This window comes from Prunus avium, chromosome 1 (genome assembly GCF_965620075.1).
Source record: "Prunus avium chromosome 1, drPruAviu1.hap1.1, whole genome shotgun sequence".
NCBI lineage: Eukaryota > Viridiplantae > Streptophyta > Magnoliopsida > Rosales > Rosaceae > Prunus > Prunus avium.
In genome coordinates, this window is record NC_142284.1 from 20,508,246 (window position 1) to 20,528,011 (window position 19,766).

General features: G+C 37.6%; 1 protein-coding gene across 2 annotated transcripts; it reads right to left on the minus strand.

The window, feature by feature from the left end:
- Positions 1 to 10,032: 10,032 nt before the first annotated feature.
- Positions 10,033 to 15,884, minus strand: LOC110756203 (uncharacterized). Of its 2 annotated transcripts, none has more exons than XM_021957609.2 (11): positions 14,677 to 14,762; positions 14,411 to 14,544; positions 13,369 to 13,502; positions 13,072 to 13,280; positions 12,644 to 12,922; positions 12,484 to 12,542; positions 12,222 to 12,258; positions 12,038 to 12,109; positions 11,737 to 11,887; positions 11,155 to 11,298; positions 10,033 to 11,021 (listed from the first exon to the last, which is right to left on the minus strand). In XM_021957609.2, the coding sequence occupies exons 2-11, from the start codon at positions 14,535 to 14,537 to the stop codon at positions 10,602 to 10,604; spliced, it is 1,632 nt and encodes a 543-aa protein (XP_021813301.2). In that variant the 5' UTR covers positions 14,538 to 14,544; positions 14,677 to 14,762; the 3' UTR covers positions 10,033 to 10,601. The 2 variants fall into 2 exon arrangements, with proteins under 2 accessions (XP_021813301.2, XP_021813300.2); XM_021957608.2 differs by lacking the exon at positions 14,677 to 14,762 and adding an exon at positions 15,380 to 15,884 and having other exon boundaries at positions 10,034 to 11,021.
- Positions 15,885 to 19,766: the final 3,882 nt, after the last annotated feature.

Here is a 19,766-nt window from a genome sequence, read left to right on the forward strand (position 1 = left end):
AGGGTAATTAGATCTTATCCTTTCTCTTGAATTTTCATTTATGAAAAACATATCAATGTTCATGGCTTAAGATACTTGGAAGAAGTTTTGTTTTTGAATTTAAACAACCACCTTAGACTTCCGCTGCGATTAATTTGATTAAATGCATGTTTAATATTCAAATGAACTTTGGAAAAATATTTTTGAAATTCCTACAAAAACAACATAGCTGCAACGACCGGTCGCTTGCACCTTACAACCGGTCGCTGGTATCGATTTCCAGCTTCTTCTAATCTGCTTCAAAACGACCGATCGCTCATCCCTTGCGACCGGTCGCTTCCCTCAACAACTACCCATATGTGCAGCACCTCTCCCATACGACACTAAACCAACCATACGACACTAAACCAACCATACGGCACCAAAACCTTATCTTTTCTCCCAAAAACCAACTACCCGGCACCTACATAGAATAAAGAAGCCTTGTCATCTCAACTGGGAGACAAGGGTGCATAGCCGGAGTACCATGCGCGACCACCTCGATGTCGGAGTAGCATGCGTGCATAGAGAAGTGAACTCCCAAGGCCTATAAGAGGGAGAGGAGACACAGCAGGAAGGGGCATCCATTGCGGGGGGCCCGGAGGAGACAACCGGGGGAACACTCAAAACGCCAAAGCTCTAGCCATTCTAAACCCAGAAACAACAACCATTCTTGCTGCCATACTCTTGCTGCGGGCTCACTCCAAAATACTCCAAGCTTTAACCCAAAAACAACCTCCATTTTGCTGCCGTACTCTTGCTGCGTCCTCACTCAAAAACACCCAAGCTCTAGCCATTCCAAACCCAGAAACAATAACCATTTTGCTGCCGTACTCTAGCAAACCATGCTTTTGCCGCTGGCCTTTGTTTGCCGCTGGCCCCTGTTTTGCCGCTGGCCTTTGTTTTGCCGCTGGCCCTTGTTTTGCCACTGGCCTTTGTTTTGCCGCTGGCCTTTCTTTTGCTACAGTAACCTTCACTTTGCTGCCGTAACCTTTCTTTCGCTACCATGCTCTAGCCACAGTAAACAACCCAGCAAACCATGCACTGTCATGCTCTAGATAAAACCCAGGCCTTAACCTCTCCATTCTCATTCTCTTCCATAATATCACCTTAAGCCTTGAACACCATCCAATCATTCCACAATACACTGCCATAACCATTCATTTCTCAAGCAAGTCACTCTCTCCTGCTAAACTTATGGATTCTTAGCTCCCACGCCACAAGCCTCTCATGCCAAGCTCAATATCTTAACTCGTCAAAGGAAACTCTCATGCCAAGCCTATTTCTGTACAACCAAAACACATCATCCTCAATCCTTTCCAAGAATGCCATATGCAATGCGACGCCTTACAAGACTATGCAGCAGTACGGTGCACCATCCAGCAGTGCCATACACCATCCAACAGCGCCTAACACCCTTCAGCAATGCCATACATCATCACCGCCGTTCATTTGCACCTGAAGCCAGTCAAAATATGGAGCTGCAGTAAGAATAACAGAGTACCCCCTAGGGCTTGCTTTCCCTTCGGGATGCTCTGGGCCTAGTTCTCGCTAACTCAGAAATGGGGACTTGAAGGCTTCACTCAAGACTAGCAACCATCCGGCCCAGCTAAGCCTTCCGGTGGAAAAAGACCCCCACACCAGAAAATGGATAGAACCCCTGTTTGTTTCAATTAAAAATTAGAAAGATCTTTTGATTACTTGCCGCCCTCTCTCAAAAAACATTCCTTATATAAACAAGAGAGGGTGAATAGAAAAAAACAATCAACCAACACAACCAAAAACTCAGTCAAAAAGACAAACACTCAAATGATCACTTGATCACAAAAATCCCAAACAAGTTCCAACAGACTCAGAGTCTGAAGTACTTCAAAAGCTTTTCAACAAGCTTGCAGAATCATCTTGTTTTCTCCCAGCAAAGACAAACCAGATCATTGCTCCTGATTTGAATCCCAGTTCATAAGTCAACAATAACGAGATTTCTCTCGTTACAAATTTGGTTCAGCAAAAGCCAAGACAGGCAGAGTTTGAGTTTTCTCAAATACGAAAACCTCAACAAATTTATGAAGAACCCTGACTAAGCAGCGCAGGTATTACAGCACACCTCCAGCTCAAATCCAGCCACTTCTGCCCCTTTCAGACTGGAGAAATCCCAGTTCTGCCCATTCAAAAGCCGTCCAGGGCTTGAAATAGATTAAAGCTCTGCCAAACTCAAGCTTTGGTATCGATTTGCAGCCAAAACCCTTCAGTTAAAGCTGTTTAAGGTCCAGTCTAGCACAGACACATCCAGTCCAGCCCAGAACAGAGGCAACTATCCAGGCAGAAATGGAAGCGCAGCCCTCCTCTTGTCTTCGTATAGTCAGTTTTCCCTTTTTTGAGCCTTGTAAAAGGGAGTTCTGCCTGAAATTAGTTCAATCTGTCACCATTTATTTTGGCCAGAACTACCGATTTTTGTACTGAGAAAAATTGTAAAAGTCCTTACCAGTCTAAGGCATAGAAAAGAACTTACTTGGGAGATATTCCCCACCCAAATTCACAATCGCTTGTTCAAAGTCAATAGCTTGGGGCGCAAGTTATTTTTATTCTCGAGTCCATTAGAATCGAAAAATTGCTAACGGTGGCACGCTCAACACATAAAGAAAGTTAATTTATTGACCAGACAATGGTCTTTGAATTAATGGGGAACTTTACCCTACCATCTCATGAAACAAATCAAAACGGGTGAACAAGTTGCATGTAAAGTAAATGAGACATAATATTTAACGAGATTCAGCCCTGCCTACGTCATCAGAGAGCAGCAGCAGTAACTTTTCCACTATGTAAAATAATAGGGCTACAACTTTAGTGTTTACAATCTTTGTGGCTCACTGATTTTTCTCTTTTGGAGAATTTCTCTCTGCTCTCTTTTCTTTCCTCTCACTCTTCTTTCTTTCTTCCTTCCTCTCTGCACAGGTTCTCATTTTCTTTTCTAATGGTTGGTGTGTAAAGCAAAGGAAGGGGGAAACCTTAATTGTGGCTGCTCACTCAAAAGTCTTTGGCTTCACGTGGGTGTTGGTAGACAAGCTTCACCATTATTTTCCTTAGGTCCACTACATTCTTTACAACACTCTCCTTTGGAGACCACAAGTAACATATTGTTGCCTCCCCCTGATATCTTCATGACTATACTTTTTGGAGGGAAAATCTTTCAGAGTGAGTGGATGATGTAGCCATAAATAGTTCCTTAGTTTAGTGAGTAATATATTTCCTGTGGGCGATCTCAATGTAAATCATAGAAATTTTCAAAGTCCACGTATCCAACAAAACTTGGGCTATTTCTAAGTTCATTTGAAAAGAATATGCCCATATATAGTGTTATGCGAAGATATCATCAAATATGGCTCACATCATCCCAAAGTGGTGGTGATGGAGCTAAGCTTTATCTGGAAAATACAATGTCCGGTCCAGTACACTTTCGAAAAATCATTTAAGTGTCCAATGGATAATCCACATAAAAATTCTTCTATACTTTCTTAGTATAAGCAAGAATCTCGTTGGCATAATGCTGGTTCTTCAGGACAAGACAAATATTTCTTGAACTCTTCAGGAGTTTTAACCAAGTATTAACTCTTCAGGAGTTCTGATCAATTATCAACTCTTCATGAGTTGTAATGTGTTGCAACCATATCATAATTAATGTACTCACTGAGGTAATTTATACATATTAGTATTGAGTACAAAATTTGTGCTTCAGGCACATGTCCTTCACGAACTTCATGCAATTTCAATCCTCCAACTATTTTATTTAAGAGATTACACTTTATGACACATCAAATAATTTTAACCTAGCTATTTATACATCTTTAGGGAATCGCTTCTGGCCATATGCTTTGTGCATTTAATAACCCTTAAAGACAACATGCCGGTCTCCGTAAATGTGCAATAAGAAAGCATTGTTACATCTGTAAACATGGAGAACCTCAACATTCCTTGTTTCTACTAGAAACATTATGTCTTATAAAGTGAGTATATTCTTCTTTATTCATCCTTTGAAGTATATCCTGATTTTATTCAATTCATCCTAGGGAACTGTAGGTCCCTTTTATATACAATGACGGGTTGCCCAAAATGGTTACTATTCATGCATATGGTACTATTCATCAATTTTCACATATATGGTCACTGTTCATAATACACTTGCCAGTACATTTACTATTCATGTGTACGGCTCACATATACGGTACTGTTACATTATCAAGGAACTTCAAGTCCTTATTTACATGTCAAGGATCAGGGATCTTCAAGTTCGATCACTTGTTTACAAATATAGTATGGGAGAGATTGTCAACTCTCATATTATTATCATCATTAAGAATCTTTAGGTCATGATGTAGTTGTATGATGGGGATCAAGGAACTTCTGGTCTTGATCTCTGTATGGTGTAAAACTCATCATAACACACAATTAATTCATAAAATAAAGTATGGAACCCCAACCATACTTTAAATAATAAAGTAAATGTGCGGTAAAATAAATGTGTTTGTATGGACATTCTACTCCAAACTTTAAATAAAAAGTAAATGAAGTTATGTGGACGATGAACCCGCGCCACAAATAAATACCATTGTATGAGTATTAAACTTATACTATACTGTAAATAAAGTAAATGTGGAGATAAAACCGCCACCAAATATATATAGGTATATATACATAAAGTATATAAGTAAGACCGAGAGTGTAACAACCCGGTCCTAAATTAATAGTTAAATATTAAATTATTCAGAAAAAGGACAATTTTACCCCAAGAATGATTAAATAATTAAAATAAGAGGAAATAAGTTTAAATGAGAAAATAAATTGAAATAAATAATACAATAAAATGATTTGAATTAATTAAGGTTTTGAAAAGTAAAATATTATTTAATATTAAGAAGGGGCAAAAAGGTCATTTTAAGTTCGAGAAGGAATTTGGAAATTTCGAATCGGAGTTGTAACGAAGAAATGGCGATCAAGAATAGGCCAGTGACATAATCGTAAATATTTCAAAGTTTAGATTTTTTAAAAACCCAGAATTTCTTCATTTGGGCAGCACGATCAGCCACTTACGGCCACTTTTTGGCCATAGTCCAAGAACAAAAGTGGTTCCAAATTAGGTGTTTTACCTAGGGTAGGAGTTTGGGTTGGCAGTTTGGAGAATTTCCGGCTGCCAGAATTTACTTTGCACACCCACACGCTGCCGGCGTGTGGGCGGCCCGGGGGCCAGGATTCGGGGACCACTCTTGGTCCTAGAATGATCCTCGTGTCCTCAAGATCGCGTAGGAATTTGCGGATTTCGATTCGGACAATGTTTGAACCCCGAACGGACCTCACTTATTGCGCGATTTTCGAGTTCAATATGTTTGGACCGTTGGATCGTAGTCAAACTGAAATATGTTGATCTAGGTGATTCCAGGATCGTGTGGGATTTGATGGATCATGAATCGGAGTCCTGGATACTCCGAAAATGCCAACCCTAGGGCTAGGATTATAGAAAACTATCCGTCCGTCTGATCGCACGATCGTGATTAATCTGATTGTTCGATTCGGACCTAATTCTCAGGACGTAGTTATTAAAATAGGTGGAACCTATAGGAACTCCTGGATGAGAAATCGGAGGTCGTGGGCCCCGCGGGCCCCGTTGACCAAGTTTAAGCAGTTAGACCCCTCGTTTGACAGTTAACCTTCCGAGGTAGTTATATCCCTTGAGAAGTGTTAGAATGAGCTTGCAGACAAGTCCTGACCGAAAATTGAGTTATATGGATCATTTCATGGCTTTATGTGATTATGGAAGGGTTATACATAATATATATAATTTCGGATAATTGATATTTAGATAATCATGTGTTTTTGATCGCTAATGGTATGTATTTTCATTAGTTCAATTTTGAGGCTTTAGTATAGTGTTTAACGGTGCTTCTAAATATTATATCTGAGATATGAAAACTATGCATTATAGGAAATGATGAGATCTCTAAGGGCAGTGGGTAGTGAATTATGTATTTAGTTATTTATTTACTGATTGAGTTATCCATTACTCTTAAAGATTATAATTTTAGTTTCAGAACGATTCGTTAATGGGATTTTGCCATAATTAATAAATTAGCTAAATATCTAAATAGTTTGTGAAATAAAAGGAATTTCAAGATAAGTTTCAGATATGATGTTGTTTTCAAACCCACCACAGGAGTACCCCCTAGTTGCTTTGAAACAATTGTCATTCATAAATAATGCCCCACGAGTTCGGGGACGCCTAAACTGTGTGGTGCGAGGAACGCAGCTCAGGCTGACCAATAGTCTCCTGAGACCTGCGAGGAACACGGCTCAGGATGACTTATGGTCCCCCGAAACATGCGAGGAGCGCGGCTCGAATTGACTTGGTGTCTCCGAGGCCTGCAAGGAACGCGACTCGGTTAACTTTGTGTTTCCGAGGTTTGCGAGGATGGAATTGACGGAATATTTGGAATTGACGGATCAGGAATGGGGGTACGCCTAGGTGGAGAGAATTTAAGTTTTGAGATGCCTTTAAACTAAAATGGAGGAGTTTATACAGTACCATTTGAATACGAACTATTTCGAGGAATGCAGATCAGGTTGACTAAACGTCCCCTGAATCCTGCGAGGGTTGCAGCTCGGGCGACCTTGTGTTATAGAGACCTGCACGGACGTGTCACGAACTAAGACACGAGGAAATGACAGATAATGATAGACACTCCCAGGTGAAAGATGAATGTTTGTTTTACAATGTTTTTAACTGGTGTGAAGACGTATGCAAACGTATGAAGGAATATATAAATATAAATGAACATATTTGATTTCTGTACAAGCATAACAAGAACAGTATAAAAAGTGAAAGAACTATGTGTGGCTTGATCCCTGGTTAAGGGTACGTAGGCAACCTAAAATTAAAAGAAAAATCAGATAATGGATCCTATTTTTTGAAACACAACTACCCATTATCTTTTTTAATTCTAAAATAAATTTAAATTCTTTTAAAAAAAGCCTCTTCGCACGTGCTTCCCGCGCGTGTGAAGAGGCTAGTATATATAATATATCATAGACTAATATATTATTAAACCAATATATAGAAGTATGGCTAGAAAGATTCTAGCAATCATACTAAGGGTTAGTTTGGTATTGCAGTGTTTCAAAAAAAAAAAACTGCTTATGCTGTGCTGCAAGAATAAACAGCTGTGAAACGAAGTAGCTAAGTGTTGTCAAACAAAGTAGGGCAAATATTCAGTTATGCTAAGATAAGCTCATATTATTATTCTTCTCAAATATGGAGGTATTTATACAAGTACAAAGATGTGTAAACCCTAAATAAAATAGGAAATATATCTAAATTACAATAGGAAGTCAATCTTTATTAATAATTGGTAAGTAACCAAAATTCTAATGAAATAAGGAACCAAAATCCTAAATAAGTAAGGACTCGCCAACACTCCCCCTCAAGTTGGGCAAAGATATTTCGCACGCCCAACTTGACAAGCGAGTCACAGAACACCATACTTGAGAAGCACCAATTGTAGAGAAGGTCTTTTTGTCAACCATGAGTGAAACAAGTGACAAACTAAAGTAGAGTTGGCAGCGGAAACACAAGAGCAAACCCTAAAAAATAGGGCACATAGCAGAACACAGAAACCCTATGAGCACGGCAGTAGATAAGGCAGAACACAAAAGCCCTGTGAGAACGGCAATAGATAAGGCAGAAACCAAACTCTAAAAATAGGGTAAGGCAAGGTAAGGCAAATAAAGGCCAAGCAAAGGCAAGGAGGCAAGGCATGGCAAAGAAAGCCCATATAGGGCAACAAAACCCTAAAAATAAGGTAAGGCACGACAAAGGTAAAGCTTACCCTAAAAATAGGGTAAGGCAAGGCATGGCAAGGCAAAGCCAAACCCTAACAAATAGGGTAAGGCAAGGCAAAGAAAGTCAAGAGCAAAGGCAAGGTCAACGGGCATGACCACAGCGGAAACACACCAGCAAAGGCATGAGCAACAATACTGGCACAAACAAGAGCAACAAGGCAGAGACATAACATGCATCATCAATAGCGATACAAGGCATTGGCACCAGCAACAGCAGAGACAACTTCTCTTCACTCCCCTTCTCCCCCTGAAGAGAAGGGGTCGATGGAGCCATATGATCAATGGTACTTGAGAAACATGCACTGACTAACACTGAGATGTAGTAGAATCATCCATGGCAGATAGGTGGTTAAATTGTAGCGGAATAGATGAGCAGCGGTGTCACTCCCCCTCAAATCCGACGATGTATGAGAGTCGAGATTTGGAGAAAGTAACACCCAAATAAAGTTGCAACACTCCCCCTCAAATCCGACACTGGTAAAGGGTCGAGATTTGGAAGAAGAGAAATTGAAATAATAGTAAAGAGACTCAAACATGCCAGTCTCGTGGCAGAAACAAATGCAAGAGGGGAAGGTGGTAGCATACGGTTGTCCCATGAAGAAAAAACTTAAGAAAAGGAGAATAGTAAGGGAGGAAACCCAGCAAATCATGAACAGAGACAAAAACAAAGATAAGGTGCTCAAAACTGAGAAGCGGAAAGGCAACTCAAGAGAGTTGCCGAAGAAGACAGAGACCAGAAGAACAGTCAAAGGAAAGGCTCGGCGAGCGGTGACGAGGCTCGCGGAGGAAAACAACAGCTCGGTGAGCGGTGACGAGGCTCACGGAGGAAAGCAACGGCTCGATGAGTGGTGACGAGGCTCACGGGGTAAAGAGACTTGTTATGAAGTTTCAAAGATAGAGAAGCTGAGATATCAAGAAAGACCATCTGGCATACAAAGATGAAAAAATAAAAATTTTGGAACAGTAGCAAAGAAGCATGTGAAGGCTAGGTGCAGTGAAAATACATATGAGAGGATGAACAAAAGATGGTGACTTTACAAGATGAAGACCCATGATGGGTTGGGAATGAGGAGTGCCAACGACTCTCAATTTGGCAGAGGTTATCACAGGATCGGAACTAGGCTCTTGATACCATGTCAAACAAAGTATGGCAAATATTCAGTTATGCTAAGATAAGCTCATATTATTATTCTTCTCCAATATGGAGGTATTTTATACAAGTACAAAGATGTGTTAACCCTAAATAAAATAGGAAATATATCTAAATTACAATAGGAAGTAAATCTCTATTACAATAGGATTAAATAATAATTGGTAAATTTCTCTGTTATCGCCCGTACTAGGGTATGATTGTGAGGTCGGAGGCCATCTATGTAAACTGCATGAAATTATCTTGTGCATGTTGCAGGTTGGTGATATTAAATGTGTTTTTAACATGTTAAGAAATTTGGGAAAAGTCTATTTTTTAGGGGAGACTTTGCCGAAATTTCGACAAAAAGTTTCATTTCGTTAGTAAGTGGGCTCGGGATCGGTATGATGTCGGAAACTCCATAGGATTCGTCCCGGATTCCGAGGAGTTCGGGGCGGGTCTTGTCATTTGCAGTGACCAAAATGTAACTCCTAGTATAGTTGAGGGACCATTGCTACAATTAAGCCTATCTATAAAGCAAAAGACAATGAATGGTGAAACATTCAAAATATCAAAAATGCCCTTTGTTAATGCAAACATTAGAATTGAAATTATGAATTACATGAAGATAATATGGTAAATTCACACTTTTTCATGTGCAAAAAATTTAAATTAAAAACAAAATCAGATAATGGGTCCTATTTTTATGGTACACAACTATCCGTTATATTTTTTAATTCTAAAACAAAATAAAACATTTTAAAAAATCAATTGGCAAACGCATGATATATATATATATATGGAAACACATATACACACGCATATATATATAGAAAATTTTAAATTTTAGGAAGGTTTTGATATAATTCCATTTATACTGCAAATTCCTTAAAATTTATGGACATACTAATTGCTTACTTGGCGAGAGTTGCAATTGAAAAGGGAGAGCATGTGGACTACATCCATTATATCTTAATGCAAATGGACCTATATCTATAAAGCCCTTAATTTTATACAAATGTGGTTAAAAGAGGGATGGTCTTAAGTGTAGGATTAAACCCTCTCAACTACTATAACTACAAGTCCCCACAAGCAATACATTTAAAAAATAAAAATAAAAGAACGTACAAAGAAAATAATATCATAAAAAAAAGATAAATTCTCTTTTTGTTTGTATTCAGAAAAGTTGAAAAGAATGAAATAGATTGTTTTTACAAATTTCTATACCCTTGAGGCTCTGAAGTTGACAACTAGAGGCTAGTCCATAGACAGAGGTTACAAGTTCGACTCTCCAATTATGGGCTCTGTGTGGTTTTATGCACATGATTGAAAATGTGTATTTGTATATTTGGTGAACTATACATTAATGAAGATAGAATTGTGTACCAGATTTCTGGCACCAATAATCCTCCACCAGAGACTGTTCTTCCTTTTTTTTTCTGTGTGTTTTAATTTCTGCCAGTGTATGTCCAATTTTGTATCTCTATAGTCTATCCTGTACTAAAACCTTTGTTGGAACTCGCTTGCGCTTTTTGTTCCATACTTAGATTTGAGTATGTGTTGCTATATTCTAAACTATGCTAGGATTTGGGTTCTTTTTATGTCCTGTAGCTATGCTTAACTCCAGCTTAATTACTGCTGCAGAATGGGGGTTCACAGAACCATCTGCCAAATGATGGTTCTGCTCATGATTGGCTTGTGTTGTCCACAACAGAACCAAGAGCACCATTAGTGTTGCAAGAAAGACCATTGCTGCCCAAACCATCTTAACGTATCGCTTCAAAGGTTTGCAGTGTTTGACAAGGATTTCAGAGAAAGCATCCTTCACTGTCTGACATTCTACTAGACTTTCCATTCCCGGGTATGAATTTAGTAGATTTTGTATGGAACTTGTGTAAAGCTCCACCAGTTTGTAATCACTGTCCGATATGAACACTCCATTTTCGCAGGTTCCATTGCTGGCATCTGAACACCTAAGTGCCCTCAAGACCTTCAACATTAACCACAGGCAAGGATTAAACAGGCATACTGAAATAGTGAATTATTCACAAAAGTAGTAATAAGTTTGAAGTGTGGAAAACATATGAGCTTGATTAAAATTATTGAACTTCTTTTTAGCATACCTCTGGGATGTCTCCGATTCGTACTGAATTAGCCGGACAGTTTTCTGGCTGGTAATTGTACTCTGGTGGTTCTGAGAAGGGATTGCAGACATATTCTATACTTTGAGATGATGTTCCTTGTGTTGATGATATGTTTGCATTCACCTGAAGATTTACCAACAGTAAAAATTTAAGAATTACCAGTATTTTGTATTATGTAACTATATCTAATAATTTGTCACAAGTGTCCTTTTGCAGTTGAACAATTGCTTCTTCAATGCAAAGTTGATCAGTCAGAGCATTGGCCCCTATTATCTGTTTGCCTTTGGTTCTCTGTTACTTTTCATTCTTTAATGACTTAATTCATTTCCTTCATTAATTTTGATCCCATTATATTTGAGTAAATCATATGTTTGGTTTCAACATTTCATGACTGACAAACTTCATGTCTTAAAATATTTTATGATTAATAACATTAAAAAAGGTCATGAATCTGATGTACCAAATTTTAAGGTTATTGGAAGGGATGAAATGTTTCTCCACAACTTCGAAAAAAGTTATTTCTTTGTTCCTTCGATACCAAAATACACGAATCAATCTTACCTCATTAACAAGGCTGTAGATGTTTGCACCAACATCATTTAGGACTGATTTTGCTGAAAGCAATTCATCACAGGGGAGGATTGAGCTCAAGCTGTTGTTGTTGGGATTCTGTTGGAAATTTTCAAGAGCTGTGCATGTGTCACTTGAAAACCTGAAATAGAATGAGATGTTTCTTTCCAATTAGTACTCTCCAACCTCTTTCCTGCACTGCTTCTTGTTGCTTCATTTATGGAGCCATACTACATGCTCTTTGAGAATATATATATATAATGCTTCAGGAAAGGAAAAGAAATGGACATACTCTGCTAAGAAGAAATACAGCCCAAAGAATATCCAGCACAAAACAGTTAAGAACCAGCATAGTATAATGAGCCTGCAAGAAAGCAAAAGCATTATACCATTAGGAAAAACTGCATTTGAATGTTCTCCAGTAATGAATATAAGTATTTTCCATGTTCAAATCAAATTTTAAATTCTAAACTTACATGTAAACTAGCCTTCGTAACTTCAAAAATCCAGACACTGCAGCAGGGAGAATACAACTTCAGTGATATTTACGGATGAAATGATATTCATGAATTCATGCAATTTACAGATGAAATGTTTCAACGTTACTTAAGCTCCATAATGTTCTATAGCAAGACAATACAAATCATATTCGGAATTTCACATTCAGAGTCTGGCAAGAGAACATTTCCGAATCACACACACTTGCAAACAAATGAACTCACACACCCACCGACCCACCTGACAGAGCAATCACTGCAACCAAGTTCAAGGAAATAGCCACTGTGGTTACTATATACCTGCAGACACAAATATATCATTATTATTATTAACATGCACTGATTCAGATTGGGTTGAAACTTAGGATTTGTGAAGGCTTTGGAATTAAAAGATTATTTACACTATCTTGAGACCCTTGTCAATCAGACGCCTGTTCTTCTTAGCCTGCCTTTCTATATCTGCAGCTCCAGTATCAAGTTTCTGGGATGTAGAGGTGAGGAAGCTTGAAACCTCAGTATTTCCAGTTGAATCTAAGTTGTTTCTCATTTCTTTCATTGCTCCTGTTGTGTTGTATATGGTGCCTGATGCTTCATCTGCAGTGGTTATGATAATGTTCACCACAGATTTCGCTTGCGAATGAAATCTCGCGTTGCCCCCTAAAACTAATCCGAATGCCACTCTGCATGGATGTTGCTTGTTAGTCTCATAGAATTACAAACATTGAGAAACTTGATATTTCCATTTCAAATAAACAGAATTTGGATATGAAATTTAAGCAAAAGATTATTAAATTTCGGTCTTAAATTGTGCAGAGTTTGAATGACTTACATTGCAAAGAGTGTGAAGAATATGGCAAGGAAAATGTGCCACTGCCAGAGGTAACACTGCTTATGACAAAGTTGTCTTTTCTTCAGTTTTCCACTCTTCCTATTTTTACAACAAAGTCTGGTTGCTAAAAGGAAGCATCCATATAAAATTCCACACAAAAGCCACAGCACCCCAAGTGCATATCCATGAACTCCAGTAAATACAGTTGACTGCACAAAACGACACCATCAAAGTCAATTTACTAATTACTTCTGGATTGAGAGAGAGAGAGAGAGAGAGAGAGAGAGAGAGATTTACACTCCAGTAGTGCTTGTTGGTAAGGTTAAATCCTCCTCTGTATTTGTTGAAATTATCTAAAGGATCTACTCTCACAGTGTTATCTGACTGTCTCATGGGCTCTGATGCATTGATTGCCTGAATCAATTTGCTCTCTGGAAAGAAGAAAATTAAGGAAGTTATTAAGATTCCATTGAGTTGTAATTTCTTGCATGGTTTTGTCATTGAGTTTCTGTTTCAATTTTTATTCTTCTTCATATTTGGAAACTTGAAACTTCGAATTTGAAGGGCATATAGAAATTCTGAAATTTTGGAATCATAATAGAACTGTCTTTTGGAATTTCAAAAATTTTGATAATTTTTCCAGTGACCTCTAATCTGGTCTAATCCTATGAAAATCAGCCTCAGTTGAAACTTTGAATGACAATTAGGACGACTTTTCCCTCACTTCTATTGTCTTCCCTTCATTAATTGACTTTTTTTAATAAAAGAAAAAAAATACTATTCTACCCACCAGAGAAATTTAAAATTGATAAATTTTGCTTGCAAAAGTGGTAGGGTTAGAGGGGGAAGAGAGGGCATGGGCAACAATAATAAAAGGGTTAAAGCGCCAAGGCGAGGAGAGAGGAGACAAAAACAAATATATTGAACACTCCTCGAATGCAGGATGAATATTCTTTATCACTTGAGTTATAAGTCTTTTACGAAAATATTGTGGTCAAAACAAAATTTTCTTTTTCTCTACCATCATGTTTTTCATTTTTGGCTGGCTAGTCTTGCTTGACTTGCAATAGATGGCAGGATTGCCATTAAAAGCTAAAAAACCAAAAAAAGAAGAAGACATGCATTAGTTTCTCAGCCTCAAATCTTGCTAGCTTTATTGTAATTTCTAATCCCAACTCCAATTTATTTTTAATTCGTTCCAAATGTCAATTAATTATTTTAAACCAGAAACTTTCACCATAACTAACTACATAAAATAGATATTTTGAAAGATATATATTTTTAAAAAAAGGAAAGAAAAGAAAAGAAAGGAACATATATGATATCAATGCATGCTCACCTGCTTGGACTGGTGGGGGTGCTAAGTTAGTGGATGGAATGGATTGTCCTTGTATTTCTGGTGTCCTCAAGGCTAAAATCACCATCATGGAAACTACGGTGTACCTGAGAACTATTGAGCTGCCCATCTCTGACCTGGCCAAATAAGTAATAAATCCATAATAAGATCACAATTTTGCTGCAAGCTGAGCAAATTGACCAACATGTATATGTATATATTTCTTAAGATATATTGGCAATTGCAAAAGATATATTGGTCTTACTCACAAAATTGAAAAAGCTGCACCAATCACACAGAGTTAAGGAATGACCAAAACTCAGAATCAACCTAACCACAGAGAGAGAGAGAGAGAGAGAGAGAGAGAGAGAGAGAGAGAGAGAGAGAGAGAGAGAGAGCAATATTACATGGTATAGTTTTGGGGTAGTTGAGGTTAATTTATGCTAGCAAAAAAGGAAACCAAATTCCCAAAAGAAGCAGGCATTTGGGGTTTATATCAAAATCAAGAGTAAGAAATTAAGTTTTGCATGATTGTTATATATATATTTGGTAAGGTTTCCCCTTTTTCTTATTAAATAGAGTAATTATATTTCCTCCAAATTAAATTACATCAGATTTTGTTTCTAATAACAAAATCACAAGCCATTAATTCTGAAGTGGTTTTGTTTAACCACTACACCATGCGCGTGATGATATAAAAAGCTTACCTTACGTGTAACTCTAATTAAGGGCTTAATATATAACATTGATATTTCATGCATGTTGGAAAGAAATTTGAGCATAAATTTACACCTTGATTAACAATTTTACTTTGAGATCAAGAAATATGATCGTGAAGTTCAATCAACGATACGAAATTACGAAAAAGTTAACCAATAATTTTCCCGGAAAAGAGGTTTGTAAACTAGTGTTAGAAACCATTAACGTAGGATAGGACTAAAGGAAATGAATGAGTTTTTTCCGTGAAGTTACCTGAAATTCAGAGATGAAAAGTAAAGGTTTCCCAAAACTTTGAATGAATATGGAAGCTTCTTCTTCAATGGCTTCTTCTTTCCAAATTCATCATTACAGCTTCAACAAATTAACAGAACGTTGATATTTCTCTGATCAGCCGAGTGAAGAATCTCTCTCAAAACCATGAGAGTGATCATACAATTTATATGTGGTGTGTAAATATACATCTAGAAACTGGGACTCTTCAAATGCTTGTCTTTCTTGGTTGGTTTCCTCCAAGTCTAAAAAGGCCAAAACCCAAGTCAAGAACCTCAACTGAAACACCTCTAGAATTTCTTATTTGGTACCGGTACCCTCAACATGAAATATCTTTTCTAGATTTTCAAACTGATTAAAGAAAAGGTTACCCCTACTTTACTTGGTAATTAAAAATAAATAAATAAAAGAAATATATGAAGCTGAACGAAACCGTGTCAAACACTTCTATATACTTGTCTGTAGAGAGAGAGAGAGAGAGAGATTTGGTTTTTCCAACTAAACCCATTTCTCACATACAACTACTTCATCATATAGCTTTAAAAAAGTATGAACTTGATGGGGTTCGGAAATAATGAGATGTTTACTTATCATGAATGGAAGAAGTCATGAATTAGGAAACTTAGATAGGGTAATTAAGAAATAGGAATCAAATCAGCTACTCCCCTTATTTGATCTGATTCCTGATTTTGAGGGTATTTAATTCCGAATTTTATCATGACATTCACATGATTTTTTATTCCTTATGTGTTAGTAAGGACGGGAGAAGTGAGGAATTGTAATCATTCCAATACTCATGTGTTAACAAATATAAAAAATAAAATAAAAAAGCATGAATTAAAACCATTCCAATATCCATTCCTAATAGGTAAACATGACATAAGTTCCCTACCAAAACCTCTCTCTCAAAAAGTCAAAAAACAACAAATGTGATTCTGGTCAAGTGAAAGACTTTCTGGTCATGGGCCTCATGGCCATATTCGTCACTTGCAAATTCTTTTGTTTCTATTTCCATTCTTTTCTAGTAGGTGCGCATAATCAAATCTAAGTTCTAAAATGGTCAAAGCTCATGACCGCCACTTCATTTATTCATTTAAAAGGAAACCCAAAAACAAGATAAAGGTGAGGGAAAAGAAAAACTAAAAGATGGCTCTCTCTCTCTCTCTCTCTCTCTCTCTGTTCTTTCTTCCTTTTATTTATATATAACAAATGGAAAGTCAAGAAAACGCAATAAATAAAGAAAAAGAAGCTGCCTGCCTACAATTGTGGATGTTCTTCCACTGTGGTAAATGGATGAACATTGATGTTGACATATCGTTGCCGGGCAAGTTACCTCATTCACTACGCAGCAAAGATGTGACATGTGCATGCACTTTGGAAGTTGATCCTTCCTTGATAGGGTTAGGACTGTCGTATATAAAAATAATAAATGGCCTATGGGCCTACTCCTAATCGGTGTTACCTTCATAAATAATGGGCTATGTGGCAAAACTTTAAGGTTTGTGTTTTTTGGGTGGTCAATTGTTTTTTTTATTTTGACTAAATTGTAGCAATAGTCCTGGATGAAGACAAAACTTTACGTTTTATCTTATATAGTGCTAAATTGTTATGGTGGTATTTTAATTATGCCTCCACTTTTAAAAATCGTTCTTTCCGTAATCTCAGTCAACTTTTCCGTTAAAAATGAGGATATATTTGTCTTTTCTTGTGTTGAATTGAACAAAATGCCACCACTGACAATTTTTTTTTCTCTTTCCTTTTTTGCTTTCTTTATTTCTGAGGCTTTTTTTTATATTTATTTTAAAATTTTGTTGTTTGGTTTTGTTGGAGGATTTAGGGTCTGATGTGTGTGTGGGGGAGTGGAAACAAATCTGGGTGTGGGGTCTGATGTGTGTTATCGTGCGGGAGGGGGAAGAACAAATCTGGGCATGGGGGAGGAGAGATCCGATATCAATATTTGAACACTAATATTGTCCCTAGTCCCATTGATTTTGTTGGTCAATTAAATCTTGTGAGGAAAATGGGTCCAATTAATCCTCCAGCTCCATGTCTGAAAATGACAACCAATTTTAAACAAAGGGAATGACGCTTTGATTACTTATGAATTGTGTGTTGGGTAGGGGGAGGAATCGGTGGGAAGAAGAAATGGGAGGGGGAAGAAATTTCCCTAGGAAGAAATCGGGGTGTTGGAGGGGGGCATCGTGGGGAAGAAGAAAGGGGAGGGGGAAGAAATTTCCCTGGATGGGGAAAGAAGAAAAAATGGGAGGGGAAAGAATGGGGAAAGAAGAAAGGAAAATGCTAGGCTTACCACATTTTTCATACAATATTCATACCACCTCTCTAATAGAGGTGGACCCCATTGTATTGGTGGACTCCACTTCTATTAGAGAGATAGTATGAATGTGGTATGAAAAATGTGGTAAGCCTAGCATTACCCAAGAAGAAATTTGGGAGGTATGGAGGGAAGAAGAAATGAGAGAGAGAGGAGATTTATTTTTTAAATTTTTTGTGTGAAAAGACATTTTTGCCCATGCCAAGTAGGACTAGTCCATGCCAAGTCATCATTTTTAACGGAAAAGTTTATTGAGATGACGAAAATGACGATTTCTGAAAGTGGAGGCATAATTAAAGTACCACTGTAACAATTTAGCAATATGAAGGACGAAAAGTAAAGTTTGGTCTTAATCAAAGGACCATTGCTATAATTTTGTCCTCTTTTTTTTTTTATAGAAAAAAGATAGATTTCATTTCTATAGAAAGTGAAAACATTGGGCATGTTTTGGGTGACCTCGTTAAAACCTTCTCATAAAAAACCACATGGGAAAAATCCAGAATAAAAAAGAATACAACATATGTCAGAGTATAAATCCCATTACCAGTCTTCCCCATATACCTCAATAAGGTGGTCTCCAGTCTACCCAATAGCGTTTTACAATCCTCAATTAAACAATCTAGATGGGACATATCAGCTTGACCTTGTTGCACTAAGTGAAGCATTACTCGAGAATCCCCTTCAATATGACACACCAAATCTGACCACTTGGCAGCAAAGAATAAGCCTTCTCTTAGTGCATATTGCAGACACCATGGCACTATCAACTTGCAGGCCAGAAAAAGAGCTTTCATAGTTTCGAGCCACCAAACCAACCCCACCAAGACCTGATGCGACGTGAATAACTCCATCCACATTGCTTTCTATAGCCCCGACGGCGGCCGCTGCCATTTAGCTTTGACCTGTGGAATATAGCACTTGGGAGGGTGGTCGCATGTCACAATAAAGTTAAAAGTGCACGCATGAACATGTATGTATGTAGGTGTAAATTGGCTCGATGTAGCTAGAGTTTGTATAAAACTCGGCTCGTACAAACAAGACTGATTTTTGGTATATTCGACTCGAAACCTCGTGAGCTGCTCGTCTATCACCAGATAGATGGATTTAGGCTCGAGCTCTAGTCGTTCATTCATGACGTTTGAGGGTTGATGAAGATTACTTGCAAAAAGTTTGCATGGAATGAAAGACCTAGATAAGGTCAAAGCGTTACATCAATTTTTTTTTTCTTTTTTGTACGTAGTTTATGTTCGCTCGGTATTTTCTTAGTGTATTTTCTGTTAATTCGTCATTTTTATTATTTGGGTTTTTTTGCTAAAATTAGGAATGAAATTGAGAAAACTCAAACACACTGGTACCATGGGCTATGCTATGCCCAAGGCAGGTTGGGTGCTTGCCCAGCTCGAGTTTTTTTTTAAAATAAAAATACCTACATGTGTTATAACCCATCTCAAATTTTTTTTTTTTTAAATTAAAAGCAAACTCTACACATATGTTGCCCATCCAGGTGGTCACATATCTTCTCTCTCTCTCTCTCTGCTACCCTAGAGCAGCAAGTTTCTCCCTTTTTTTTTGGGGGTTAAATTCTCCCTCTATTGGCTACATCTTCTATTATCTTGGGTGGGCAACCTGGCAACAACATTTTCTCCTCTCCTTTTGTCAACAAGTATTATTCTCATTCTCTCTTTTGCTGGATTCCGAGCCTCTGCATTTAGATAGCGTGCATTTACACGCATTTCACTAAATGTTTATTCGGTTGGTGCTGACTCTACATCTTTCTACAATAACAACAGAACGAGCTTTCTCATGCATGAGAATGATTAAGAATTGACTTCGAAGAACCATAACTGATGAATTTCTTGTTGATTATATCATCCTCCACATAAATAATGTTGTTTTGTATTGCATTGCATTTACTTTTGGTTTTAGTTTTAGCTTTTGTATTTGTTGAACTTTTATTTATGGATAGAGATGCATTTGAGGATAAGGCGCATTATGTCCACCCTGACTAGGTGTATCTGTTTATATTTATTAATGAAA